The sequence below is a fragment of the Rhinoderma darwinii genome, chromosome 10 (assembly GCF_050947455.1).
Source record: "Rhinoderma darwinii isolate aRhiDar2 chromosome 10, aRhiDar2.hap1, whole genome shotgun sequence".
Classification (NCBI taxonomy): Eukaryota; Metazoa; Chordata; class Amphibia; order Anura; family Rhinodermatidae; genus Rhinoderma; species Rhinoderma darwinii.
Genome location: NC_134696.1, coordinates 15515282 through 15529766, shown reverse-complemented (window position 1 = coordinate 15529766; position 14485 = coordinate 15515282). Strand labels below are relative to the sequence as shown.

At 40.2% G+C, this 14485-nt stretch overlaps 1 protein-coding gene across 1 annotated transcript; it reads right to left on the bottom strand.

Moving 5' to 3' along the window:
- Nucleotides 1-8714: 8714 nt before the first annotated feature.
- Nucleotides 8715-13375, bottom strand: LOC142662507 (nicotinamide N-methyltransferase-like). The gene is made up of 3 exons (XM_075840716.1): nt 13222-13375; nt 9508-9715; nt 8715-9138 (listed from the first exon to the last, which is right to left on the bottom strand). The coding sequence occupies exons 1-3, from the start codon at nt 13373-13375 to the stop codon at nt 8715-8717; spliced, it is 786 nt and encodes a 261-aa protein (XP_075696831.1).
- Nucleotides 13376-14485: the final 1110 nt, after the last annotated feature.

Below are 14485 nucleotides of genomic sequence, written 5' to 3'. Positions count from 1 at the left end.
ATCTAGGGGTGTAGTGAGCATTTTTACCACACAGGTATTTCATAGATTTCATTAGAATTGGGCAGTGAAAATAAAAAATTACATTATTTTCCAATAAGATGTAGCTTTACCTCAGAATTTTTTATTTTTTGAACAAATAAATGAGGAAAAGCACCTCAACATTTGTAAAGCAACTTCTCCAGAGTACGGAAATACCCAACATTTGGTCATAAACTGCTGTTTGGGCAGGCGGCAGGACTCAGAAGGGAAGGAGCGCCATTTAGCTTTTGGAGTACAGATTTTGCTGGTTTGATTTCTCGGCACCATGTCGCATTTGTAAAGCTCCTAAGGTACCAGTACAGTGGAAACCCCCAAAAAGTGACTCCATTTGGGAAACTACACCCCTAATGAAATTCAACTAGGGGTGTAGTGAGCATTTTGACCCCCCAGGTGTTTCATAGATTTCATTAGAATTGGGCCGTAAACATGATAAATTACATTTTTTCCACTAAGACGTAGCTTTAGGTCAAAATGTTTCATTTTCTCATCAAATAAAGGAGAAAAAGCACCATAGCATTTGTAAAGCAACTTCTCCAGAGTACGTAAATACCCCATATGTGGTAATAAACTACTGTATGAATACACATCAGGGCTCAGAAGGGAAGGAGCGCTGTTTGGCTTTTGGAGAGCAGATTTTGCTGGATTTGTTTTTCTGCACCATGTAGTTTTTGCAAAGCCCCTTAGGTACCAGTACAGTGGAAACTACCCAAAAGTGACTCCATTTGGCAAACTGCACTCATTGAGGAATTCATCTAGGGGGGTAGTGAGCATTTTGACCCCACAGGTGTCTCATAGATTTTATTAGAAATGGGCAGTGAAAATGAAAAATTACATTATTTTCCAATAAGACATAGCATTAGTTCAAAATGTTTCATTTTCTCAACCAATGAAGGAGAAAAAGCACCATAAGATTTGTAAAGCAACTTCTTCAGAGTAGGGACATACCCCACATGTGGTCATAAACTACTATTTGTCACACAGCAAGTCTCTAAAGGGAAGGAGTGCCATTTAGTATTTGGAGTGGAGATTTTACAAGATTCGTTTTTTTACACCATGTTGCATTGAGCTATAGTACCAGTATATTGGTACCCCCGAAAAATTGCCCCATTTTGGAAACTAGATCCCTCAAAGAATTTGTCTAGGGGTGTAGTGAGCATTTTGACCGCACAAGTTTTTTGCAAAAATGAGTAAACTATAGATGTTGCAGATTGAAAATTGCCGTTTTCCACAGATATGCCATTTCAGTGCCCAATGTGTTGTGCCCAGCTTGTACCGCCGTAGACACACATCCCACAAATTCTTAAGCGGGTTCTCCAGAATACAGTAATACCCCATATGTGGTCATAAATTGCCGTTTGGGCACACTGCCAGGCTCAGTTGGACCACCATTTGGCTTTTGAAGCGCAGATTTTGCTTGGTGTTTTACTGGTATTTCAGCTTATAATGTGGGGGCATATGTGAGCTGGGTGGAGTACATCAGGGTATATGTAAACTGGGCGGAGTGCATCAGGGTATATGTAAGCTGGGCGGAGTACATCAGGGTATATGTAAACTGGGCGGAGTACATCAGGGTATATGTAAGCTGGGCGGAGTACATCAGGGTATATGTAAACTGGGCGGAGTGCATCAGGGTATATGTAAGCTGGGCGGAGTACATCAGGGTATATGTAAGCTGGGCGGAGTACATCAGGGCATATGTAAGCTGGGCGGAGTGCATAAGGGTATATGTAAGGTGGGTGGAGTACATCAGGGCATAATAGGATGATGTAATAATGGGGTGAATGAATAATCCATGGATTGGTGTGGTACGCTTTGAACCAATCCTTTATTCACAGGCCGGGTTTTTGGGGTATTATACAAAATATCTGCGCTCCAGTATTGCCTAATCTTTGACTTCTTCACTAGCCCTATAAGCAGCACAAGGCCCTAAAGTTTCCTCATCTCCGCTGCGTCTACTGGGTCCACCTGTGGGGTCCAGCAAATGACGATGTGGGGTATTTAGTGAAATTCTACTGGACCTAAAAAATTAGTCTGGGCCGTCATTTAGCATCATTTTGCATCATTGCGTTTTGAGAGTCCTAACGTGTTATTTTTTCGCTGACGGAGCTGTGTGAGGGCTTGTTTTTTGTGGAACGAGCTGTAATTTTTATTGGTTCCATTTTGGGGTACATGCGATTTTTTTTATTCCATTTTTTGGAAGATGAGGAAACCAAAAAACAGCAATTCTAGCACGATTTTATTTTTATTTTTTTCTACAGTGTTCACCGTGCAGTATAGACAACATGTTAACTTTATTCTGCGGGTCGATGCGATTACAGTGACACCAAATTTATATAGTTTTTTTACATTTCACTACATTCCCACAATGAAAATACTCTATTCTAAAAAAATCATGTTTTAGTGTCGCCATTTTCTGACAGTCATAACTTTTTTCTTTTTTAGTTGATATCGCTGCGGGTGGGCTTGTTTTATGCGCGGCGAACTGTAGTTTCTATTGGTACCATTTTGCATTACTTGCAACTTTTTTATCAATTTTAATTACATTTTTTTTGAGACAAAATGACCAAAAAATAAAATGCTGCTGTACCGTGCGGTAAAAATAATGTGATATTTTTTATAGATCAGGCCATTCCGAACGCGGCGATACCTATTATGTATATATATTTTTTTTTTTTCATGTTTTCATTTTTTTTCTAATAATAAAGGAGTTGATCAGAGAAACAGGGTGATTTTTGTTTTTATTAGTTAAAGCTTTCATTTATTTAGTTTTCTTTCACATTTTTTTTTTTACTTTTTTCACTTTTTTTATTACACTGACCTGGGGACTTGAAGATCTGATCTTCTGATCCCTGCTACAATACACTGCACTACTTATGTAGTGCAGTGTATGGTAACTGTCCTTCATCATTTAACAGTTAGTGTATTAGGTCCTACCTCGGGCAGGACCTAATAGGCTACCGTACCTGGGCAACCAGGAAACCTAGCAACGGCTTCTTGGTTGCCATAGCAACCCTGATACATCGCGGGGGGATCCGGGGGGGGTACAGAGGGAGCTCCCTCCCTCTGTCAACCACTTCAATGCGGCGGACGCCATTGACAGGCGCATTGAAGGGGTTAAATGGCTGCGATCGGCGGTAACTGCCATCCCAGCCATTGCAGCGGGATGTCAGCTGTGTATGACAGCTGATAGCTGCTGAAGATGAAGCTCCTGTGCTCGCTTTATCTACAGGGCGTGACTGTACGCCCGTGTGCGGGAAAGCACTTTGAATTTGGACGTACAGTCACACCCAAAAGCGGGAAGGGGTTAGGATTGACAAATGTTCCCTTATGAAATTAGAGATATTTCCACTCACGGAAGAATAAGTAGAAACAAATAATGTATTTTCAGTTTTATATTTAAATAGGAATTCCTTATCCTGTTCCATTACCTTAAAGAGGCTCTGTCACCCCATTATAAGTGCCCTATATTGTACATGATGTGATCGGCGCTGTAATGTACAGGGTGGGCCATTTATATGGATACACCTAAATAAAATGGGGATGGTTGGTGATATTAACTTCCTGTTTGTGGCACATTAGTATATGGGAGGGGGGAAACTTTTCAAGCTGGGTGTTGATCATGGCGGCCATTTTGAAGTCGGACATTTTGTACCCCATTTTGTTGCCAAATTTGTTCTGAGTGCGGCACTACCCCATTTGTGGTGATAAACTACTGTTTGGGCCAATGGGAGGACTCAGAAGGAAAGGACCGCCATTTGGCCTACTGGAGCTTTTCTGGTTCTAAGTCATGTATGCAGAAGCGCCTGAGGTGCCAGTACAGTTGAAACCCCCGAGAAGTGACCCCATTTTAAAAACAACACCCCTTAAGTCATTCATCTAAAGGTGTAGTTAGCATATTTACCCCACAGGTACTGTGTAAAAGATAATGCGCAGCAGATGGTGCAGAGTGAGATTTGCAATTTTTTCTATATATATGCCATGTCAGTGTCCGATATATTGTGCCCAGCATGTGCCACTGGAGATATACACCCCATAAACTGTAATGTGGGTTCTCCCGGGTACGGCAATACCCTACATGAGGCTGTTATTAGCTGCCTGGGCACACGGCAGAGCTCAGAAGGGAAGGACCACCATTTGGCCTACTGGAGCTTTTCTGGTGCTAAGTCATGTATGCAGAAGCCCCTGAGGTACCAGTACAGTTGAAACCCCCAAGAAGTGACCTCATTTTAAAAACTACACCCATTAAGACATTCATCTAGAGGTCTAGTGAGCATTTTGACAGCACAGGTATTGTGTAAAAGGTAATGTGCAGCATATGGTGCAGTGTGAGGTTTGCAATCTTCTATATAGCTATGCCATTTCAGTGTCCAAAATATTGTGCCCAGCATGCGTCACCAGAGATATACACCCCATACACTGTAATGTGGGTTCTCCTGGGTACGGCAATACCCTACATGTGGCTGTTATCAGCTGTCTGGGCACACAGAAGGGCTCAGAAGGGAAAGATGAGGGGGATAAACTGTGCGGAGTGCATCAGGGTAGATTAAAAATCTAAGGGATGTATGGTCATTTTAAAACACTTTCATACAGAGCCCTGGTTTTTTGGGACACGTGTCACATTGATATATTGTGTCCTTCCTTATCCCCCTCTTATAGCAGACTTTGCACCTCTTTTGACTTTTTCCCTTCTTGCCAGTTTGGGGAAATTCTTCTGGAAAGTGTTGCCCTGGTACGATGCGTGTTGCCTCGCTTCCAGAAGTACTGGGTGCCCCCTTCTTGCTCCCTAAAGATTAGGTTCTTGATAATGATGTGCACGGCCAGCTTCTTATACCACACCGCATGGCGCTGTAGGGCTTCAGGACTTGATGTGACAAATCCACCCCTCCCATGTACCTATTGTAGTCCAGGATGCAGTCTGGTTTCGAGTTCTCTGTACTGGTAACTCGTACGGTACGTGGGTACTGGTGTGGCCATGTATTGTTGTCAATACAAGGACATCTCTCTTGTCCTTGTACTTGACACACAATATGTTGCTGCTAGATTGTGCCCTGCTCTCACTCCTTCTAAGTGTTTGCCCAAGCAGAGTCTTAGGGAGGCCTCTCAGATTTCTTCTAGCAGTACTTCTGGAAGCGAGGAGCTTGAAGAGTAGGTCGCTGGTATAAAAATTATCCAGGTAGAGGTGGTAGCCCTGGTCCAGTAGTGGGTGCACCAAATCGCACACAATTTTTGCATTAACTCCCAGTAAGGGGGGGCTGAATACTGCTGTCCTTCCTTTCATATATCCCAAATTTGTAGGTATACCCTGATACACTCGCACAGCTTATACATCTTCACGCCATACCTTGCCCTCTTACTCTGCAGGTACTGGCGGAATTGAAGCCTCCCTTTAAAATCTACCAAGGACTCATTTATAGAAATACACTTCTCGGGGGTGTATGCTTGGGAAAACCGGGCACTGAAACGGTCTAATAGGGGTCTCCGTTTATACAAGCGGTCAAAACTGGGGCCATCTCAAGGTGGGCACTATTCATTATCAGTATAATGTAAGAAGTGAAGTATTGCCTAATTTATTTTTCTTAGGTTCCAGTTCAGTTCTGAAGTTGCTTTGAGGGGACCATATATTAGAAACCCCTATGAAACACCCCATTTTAGAAACTAGACCCCTCAAAGTATTCACAACAGCATTTAGAAAGTTTATGAACCCTTTAGGTGTTTTACGGGAATTTAGAGCAAAGTAGAGGTGAAATTTACATATATATTTTATTTTTTTTGTCAGAAAATCCTTTTTATATAATTTTTTTCTATAACACAAAAGGTTTTACCAGAGAAACGCAACTTAATATTTATTGCCCAGATTCTGCAGTTTTGAGAAATATCCCACATGTGGCCCTAGTGCGGTAATGGACTGAAGCACCGGCCTCCGAAGCAATGGAGCACATAGTAGATTTTGAGGCCTCCTTTTTATTAGGCACCATGTCCGGCTTGTAGAGGTCTTGTGGTGTTAAAACAGTGGAAACCCCCCAAAAGTGACCCCATTTTAGAAACTAGAACCCTTGAGGCATTCATTGTAGTTTTCATGGGGTGCATGCGGCTTTTTGATCAGTTTTTATTCTATTTTTAAGTGGCGTGGTGACTAAAAAACCGCAATTCTACTATTGTTTTTTTATTCTATTTTTTTACAGCGTTCACCGTGCACTATAAATGACATATTCACTTTATTCTGCGTGGCGATACGATTACAGCGATACCAGATGTTTATAGTTTTTTTATGTCTTATGGCGTTTGCACAATAAAATACTTTTTGTAAAAAATCTGTAATGCTGGGGGTGGGGAAACAGATAAGTGAGCCCTATTCTACCCGCCACTCAGTCCCTGCCTACTTGCAACGACCCGCCCTAGGCGACGGGGTACAACTGGGCGACGGTCCCTACGCTCAATAAGTGCACGACAGACAAACAGACAAGGGTACACAGAAGCTAAGGGAAATGGGGCAGTTGAGCAACAAGAGAAGTGAACGAGCTGGGTCAAACCAGGAGTGTACGAGGTACCAAACGCAGAGCAGGAGAGTAGTGAACAAGCCGAGTCAAACCAGGAGTGTACGATGTACCAAACGCAGAGCAGGAGAGTAGTCAGTAAGCCAGGGTCAGTATGAAGCAGGGACAAATAGTTCAAGAAGCTGCAGCAGGGCCAGGAAACCAAACGAGAAGAATCACAAGCAAGGAGGAACAGGAAAGGCAGGTATAAATAGACAGAGGGCGGGAGCTAGCTCCATCTGGCCATGCTGTGATAGGCTCTCCCACTCCTAAGCCTGCCACCCTGAGTGGTGGAAGATGGAGTCAGTCTCGCAGACATAGAAGCAGGTGCAGACTGATTACCTATGGGCGTTGACACAGAAGCTGTGCCTGGCAGATCCTTTACAAAATCATTTACTTTTTGTGTTACCAAGAGCCATACTAAGCCATACTAAGAGCCATAACTTTTTTATTTTTCCATCAAGAAAGCCGTGCGAGGACTTGTTTTTTGTGTAACGAACTGTAGTTTCGATCAGGACCATTTTTAGGTACATGCGACTTTTTGAACTGTTTTTATTCCATTTTCTGGAAGGTGAAGTGAGCAAACAATTATGATTCTGGTACGGTTTATTATTATTTTCTTTTACGGCGTTCACCACGCGAGATAAATAATGAAATTATTTTGTAGTTCAGGCCGTTACGGACGCGGCGATACCAATTATACATAGTTTATTTGTTTGTTTATATATTTTTATTAATAATAAAGGACTGATAAGGGAAAAAGGGGGATTTTTACTTTTATTACATTTAAAACTTTTATTTTCTTTTTTTTACACATCTTTTTTTTACTTTTTTACTTTGTCCCACTAGGGGACTTGAGGGCAGGAGGCCCTGATCGCAATTCTAATACACTGCACTACATGCATAGTGGGTCACTGACTTTGTCAGGACCCACTATGCTTGCTGTCAGTTAGTAGCTGACAGCTGTAATACACTGCACTATCCGTCGTTGGCATAGTCGGACGCCATTGTTAGGTGTCCGGTTGCCATAGCCACCATCGCCGGCCGTTATCGTGTAGCAGGCCGGCGATGGTAGCTTAACCCCTAAAAAGCCGCAATCTCTATTGAATGCGGCTTTTAAGGGGTTAATCAGCAGGGACACAGCGATCGGTCCCCGCTATAGGAGCTGCGGCAACCGCTGTACAAGACAGCAGCTGTCACAGCTCCTGCATGTGTCGGGAAGACGACTGAAATGGCCGTTACTCCCGTGATGTACTATTCCGTCATGGAGCGCGAATGGGATGGTTTCCATGACGGAATAGTACGTCACTGAGCGTTAAGGGGTTAAAGGCTGAACTATTTATTTATTTGTATTGTTATAGGACATATGGTTAAATGGGCACTGTCATTTCAACAAACTAGCATGCAAAGGGAAAAACTGCAAAAAATTGCAAAATCAGAGTCATATAATGGGCAGAAATAATGCTACTCCTCATGTACACACACATGGCAGCTTATCCTGAAAAGTCAAATGAAACTACAGGTGCTCTTTAAGTATGTTAGAGACTTTAGTAAGATTAAATTGAGTTGGGGATCCTTTAAAATCGGGTTATACTTAGAGAAAATCCGTGTGGTGTTTAATGAACTCATTTTTAGAATTTTTGCATTGTGGACACATTTTTGTTTTGAAAATGGTTTCTTTACATTTTAACGTTAATCTTTTATTCCACAGTGAAATAGTAGAGAATGATGGATGCCTCCTACTAATTAGGCCTGAGACACAAAAGAGGGGGATTATTAAATTTTCATAAATGGAAATATGAAAAAGGAATAAAATATGTGTTAAACAAAACAAAAACGTGTACATTTCTACACCTAAATTTAGGTTTGTAAAGCCTATGAAGCAGATTTGTGCCCTCACCCAAGTAAAGTACACAGTTTATTGATATATGCTTTACTTTATTACACAATTCATATTAAGCAGGAACAGAACAACAATGAGAAAGACACTGATCCCAAGACTTCAGACTCCTACGATGTCCCAGATGCCCAGGGTCGGTCTATACTCTCCTATACTGCACTAAGGAAGCTTCTTTTTGATTATTATATGTTTTTTAAGCTTAATATATAAATTAATGACATGCAGAGTTTATAAGATTTACCCTAATTCTCCTTGTGAGCTGCAATAATCATGATGGCCTTATAGTCAATAAGGTCACTGACAGCCGTTCTCTCCTTGGCATTACAGTAATCAATGATAAAACCTTCCCCAACTAGAGCTTTCCTGACAAAATCCTCATTATATGTGAGCATATGGAACTTGTCTTTCCCGACTGTAAAATATGTTGCATCTAAACACCCAATTAATATGAGGTGTCCTTCAGGATTCAGCAACCTAGAAAACTTCCTCAGATATCTGATGTAATCATCTTGATCTTTGCTGATAACATCCAGGAGCACAGTACTGATGACACAATCGGCTGGTGGTAAGACCAGCGGGTCTGTCATATTCTCTTTCTCCAGGTTGCATTTCACAACATGTTGAATGGCTGATCTCACTTTTCCTTCATTGTCCTCAAACTGATCACTGGAAAATAGAAAAGAAAAGGAAAGTGATTGTCCCATTGTCAACATCAATATGGTGGCTCAGGACTTAGCACTGGACTATTGACTTGGAATACTAGATGTAAAGCTTGAATCATCCAAGACTGTTGCACCAAGTGTCAGGTTTATACTGTGCCCATCCAGCATTATTTTATATAATACCGCCCCCTATGTATAAGAATATTGAACTGAGAGAGTAATAGAATTTTTACATCTGACTATTATATCTGAGTATTAACAGAGTAAACATTTTCCGGAATTTTTGCCCAATTTTCCCGATATATTTGTTGTATAAGAAGCAGCAACGACAATGACAGTGGTTTTTCTCTTGATATTTCGAAAAATACGTCACCTGTTTTCTTCTTTCTCTTGATGAAGTGCTGATGTATGGCCCCAATAAAATGCTCCCGTACGTTCGTCCACCCATCTCTTCAGCTCCATGATGCATCTGTTATTGACCTTCAGCACGATGATGTTTTTGAAAAACTCAGAGGCTGAATATAGATGATGAATAAACGAACCAGTACTGAGGTCAATCAAGATGTCTCCATTAATATGACCTGCAGAAACAACATCTGAATACTGAAATATCTAATAGATTTTTGGGGAAAAAATTTACATATGTCTCTATCACTTCTACCAAACTATATAAACATTGGTTTTACAATAACCGAAAATCTGAAAAAAAGATAAACTAATCCTCAAACGTTCTCTAGGGATAGATTTGGTGGTATTAGTCTTATACTTCTCATAAGTGCATTAAGAGCAGGCCCACCAAAATTATAATTCTTTAGTTAGAGTATTAGAAAAGGAGAAGGGAGGCTCATGGGACAGTAAGGAGAACCATCCAAATATCTTCGAAACAATCTTAAGGTGAGGTGCTCAACTGATGGGATGGTATATAGGTCACCCTTTGTGTCCCAATGCCTGAGGTGTAGCTGTTCATGTGAAAAAAAAAAAACATGCAAACATGGGGAGCTCCTTTGTAGTATAGTCAGTACAAATAAAGCGCGCGAGACCCACCTGGTAACACAGAAATCATATAAGGTGAACCAAGGGAAGCTATGGGTTCAGATCTTCAACCAAATGCATTATGCAGGCTCAGACATCCTAGGAGTTATTATTACATTATTGTATTGAAAATATAAAAACAATAAAGTCTACTTTTTAAGGATCTATAAGATACATGTTGGTTCCTTCAGTGTTATTGAATATTCATCTCTAGCGTTTCACTTATGACACCGATGATTTCTGATTTCTAGACCCTTTGCTGGCTATACTACATGGATGCACTCTCGGTTACCTTTTTTTTCTAGTTTTTCTTCTTGATCTACCCTATGCTGACATTTTTCCCCCTTTTAGTATTTGAGTTCTTGTGACATGGCTGGACCAGACTCTGAGGAGAATCTCCAAATTAACCCTTTAAAGACCCAGAAATTTTTTGTTTATGCATTTTAGTTTTTCACTCCTCGCCTTCCAAGAGACAAATCTTTTTGTATTTTTCCATCAATAGAGTGGTGTGAGGGCTTATTTTTGTTTGCGGAAGGAGTTGTAGTTTCTAATGGTACCATTTAATGTAGCATATAATGTACTGGGAAACAGAAAAAAAATTATTCGTGGGGTGAAATTGGAAAAAAACTAAATTCCTCCATTGTTTTTTGGGTTTCATTTTTACAGCTTTTCCCGAGCAGTAAAAATGACAACTTAACTTTATTCTGCGGCTCAAAACTATTACGGTGGTACCAAATTTATATAGTACTTTTTAATATTTTACCACTTTTGCAAAGAAAAATCTGTTTGTTAAAAGAAATTTGTTCTGTTTCACCACATTCTGATAGCCATAACTTTTTTAATTTTGTGGTCAATTGAGCGGTGTGAGGGCTTATATTTCGTTTTTATTGGTACCATTTTTGGTACATACGATTTTTTGATCACTTGTTATTACTTTTTTTTTAAACGCTAAGTTGACCGAAAAAACAACAATTCTGGTGTTTTAAAATGTTTATTTTCTTACGCCGTTCACATGCAAATTAAATAATGCTGTATTGTAATAGTTGGTAAAAGGGAAAAAAATGGGGAAAAGAAATAGTCGCTCCTCTAAGGTAAATATAGTCAGGATCCCTAGGGTAAAATAACAAAAAAGTTGGCAAGTAACTCACCCATTTTTGGTTGTGCAAGATGGTCAGCACAATTTAATTATAAAGCATTTAGCAGAATACCACTGCAATCAAAATAATCCACAGTGTGCGAGTTGGACATCAGATGTGCATATGAAGATGACTTCAGCCAGTGGTAAATCTAGTTAGGAATTTCAAGGAAAAGAAAACTCCTAGGAGAGGCGCCATTTGCCAGTGCCTGTACTCGCGTTGCTCTACACCATTGTAACCTGGTCCACTGGGCCAGCTGCTACTCACACCAGGACCACCTCAAGAAGGACCTGGTAGTCCTTCTGCACTGAAATCCATATCCCCGTACAGAGTTAAAAGTTGGAGAACGAGGAGGCTACTTAGATAGCGCTCTTAGAGATGACCCTAAATCAAACCAGTGGAGTAACACAGTAGGTCCACAACACGCTGGTTATAACAGCCATTAGTGGTAACTTGAGCAGAAAGTGATTGTTGGTGCATTTTATGTCTAAATATGGAGATTTTTTTTATTGAACATAGAATTGTAGATTCTAGAGATTGGGTTCTAGTTGATCAAAAACATAATTGGAATAGTTCAGAAAATGACAATAGTGCAAATTGTCAGATAACAGATTTAACCTCTTAGGCGACCATGACACACTTGTACGTCAAAGAATGCCTTAACAAAAAGCGCCATGACATGCAAGTACGTCATGGTCATCGCGCAGGGACTGGAGCTCTGCCCATGTGATCTGCAGCAGGAGATCTGCAGTGATTGACAGCCGGGATTCTGCTGTAACAGTCGGTTTCAAAGCAACTTCTGATCCCATCCTTTAGCCCATCGGTGTCCCTAAGTATTCCAAAGTATTATACAATCAATCACACGATCAAAAAGCAAAAGCAAAATTAAGTTTATAAAAATTACCCAAAAAAAAGAAAAATGAATAAACCCATTTTTTTCATTCAAAATTTGGTTTTATTGTTAAAAAATTGTAAACAATAATAATAACAAAAAAAACATGTAGGGCACCGTCGCAATCATAATGACTAATAAAATAAAATTAACTTATTGATTATCCTGCACTGCGCATGGCATAAGAAAAAAACCAATATCATATTTGCCTTTTTACCTCATTTCCTCTCCAAAAATAAAATAAATGTATTCAATAGATGATATGCACTCCAAAATGGTACCAATAAAAACAAAGACTCTTCCCACAAAGACACAAGCCATCATATAACTACGTCACTGGAAAAAAAAAAAAAAAGTTATGGCTTTTGGAATATAGCAATCTAAAACCTACAAATATAGCTTGGTCCTGAAAGCAGAAAATAGGCCAATCCTTAAAGGCAATGGAAACCTTTGAAAACATTTTTTAAAAAAAAATAAAACAGTGTATAAGAGTGTTTTCAGCAACATTGTAATGATATAGCTGCTCTGTATACAGGATACAAAGCAGCTGTATCTCAAAAAGTAAAAATAATTTTAAATAAAAATAGATTAAAAATTGCTCAAAACACTCTCATACACTGATTTATTAAAAAAAACAACAACACAAATTAAAACAAAACACCTTCAAAGGTTTACATAGCATTTAAGGGGATAAGTAATTGCACCCACAATTGTCATTTTCTTGATGTCCTTCTTTATTTCCCAAAAGGGAATGGAGATTACAGAGTTGAAAACAATGACGCTACTAAACCCTGAGACTCTATTATTTTTGTCATCATATTCAATGACCAGGACTTTACTCTGCTCCCTGTTAATTTCCAGATGACTGGGGCCGTGTGGTCGCCTCCTCTGATCTCCCACACCACTACAAATATCTATTCTCCCCAATATATATTTATTTATATTGTTACAATTATTTTAAACCAGTTAAACATATAATAATATACACGTCAATGTATTTAAGGAGTAACAAAATCAGGATACATACCCACTGTGAAAAGTTGTCTAAGATCATCAATAAGAAATTTCAAGATGTCTTCTCCAAAGGCCATGTCAGGTTTATCTGAACAGTAATGCTCCAGATATTGTCTGGAATCAAAGCCATGTACATGATAGAGCTTACGTGGACTGGAATCCATCATCTACTCTTCTATCACAGACGGGGTGACTACCTCTAGACCGGGGCACAAGGTCTTTATATAATTACCAGTATTCAATTTACAAAGTGTGTTACTAAGAATAACTTATCTCATGATGACTTATTATATTCATGAGCCGGTCATGGGAACTTGTATTATAATAAATTCACATAGAGAAATAATGATCTTTAAAGAAACAAATCTATTTTATTGTTAACCCTTTCATGATGAAGGGTAATTGATGCTCCTGTGTCCAGGTCAAATTGTTAATTTCTGATATGCACTTCATTAAACAATAATATCTTTGAAACTGATTTTAACCCCTTCCCGACATTTGCTGTATGGAAACGTCATGGAAAGTGCTTCCTGCATTTTGCTGTACCCATACGTCAAATGGTGGACACCGGCTCAGAAGCTGCATCGGTGCCATCATCGCCGGATGTCAGCGGTGTATTACAGCTGACATCTGACTGTAATGGTTGGGACAAAAATTAGCTTTGATCCCCGCCATTAACCCCTTAAATGCATAAGTCAAAAGTGGTCGCTGCATTTAAGTTTTTTGCAGGTCATTGTCACCCCATCAATGAAATTGCAGGGGTTCCTGTGGCTGCAATGGCAGCCGGAGGCCTAATACTGGCCTCCCGGTCTTCCTAGCATGGAAGCCTTCCTATAAGGCTTCCGTATCCGACGGCAAGTTGGCGCTGTATCAGGAGCTAAGCCAGCATTATCAGCAGTGGATGTCAGCTGTATTTTACAGCTGACATCCACCTGTAACGACAGGAACCGGAGCTAGCTGCGATGCCTGCCATTAACCCCTTAGATGCAGCAATCAAGGTTGCTAACAGATTGTCACGTAGGGTGCTTGGACCCACTGGGCTGTACCGCCTTAACAGTATGGCAGCTGGCCAACAGTATACAAGTCAAAGTCTATATTTCGAATAGGTGTACCTGTGGTAACTTCAGACAGTAGCAAGATAGGCTCGGATGGCACCTTATCAGCAGGCAGACACCAGGCGTGGTGTAACAAAGCAGACGAAGTACTCAGCACAACACGACTGCAACTCTAAACGGCACTTGAACCAGGATAGCACGGGATACAGGTAGCAGGAACGG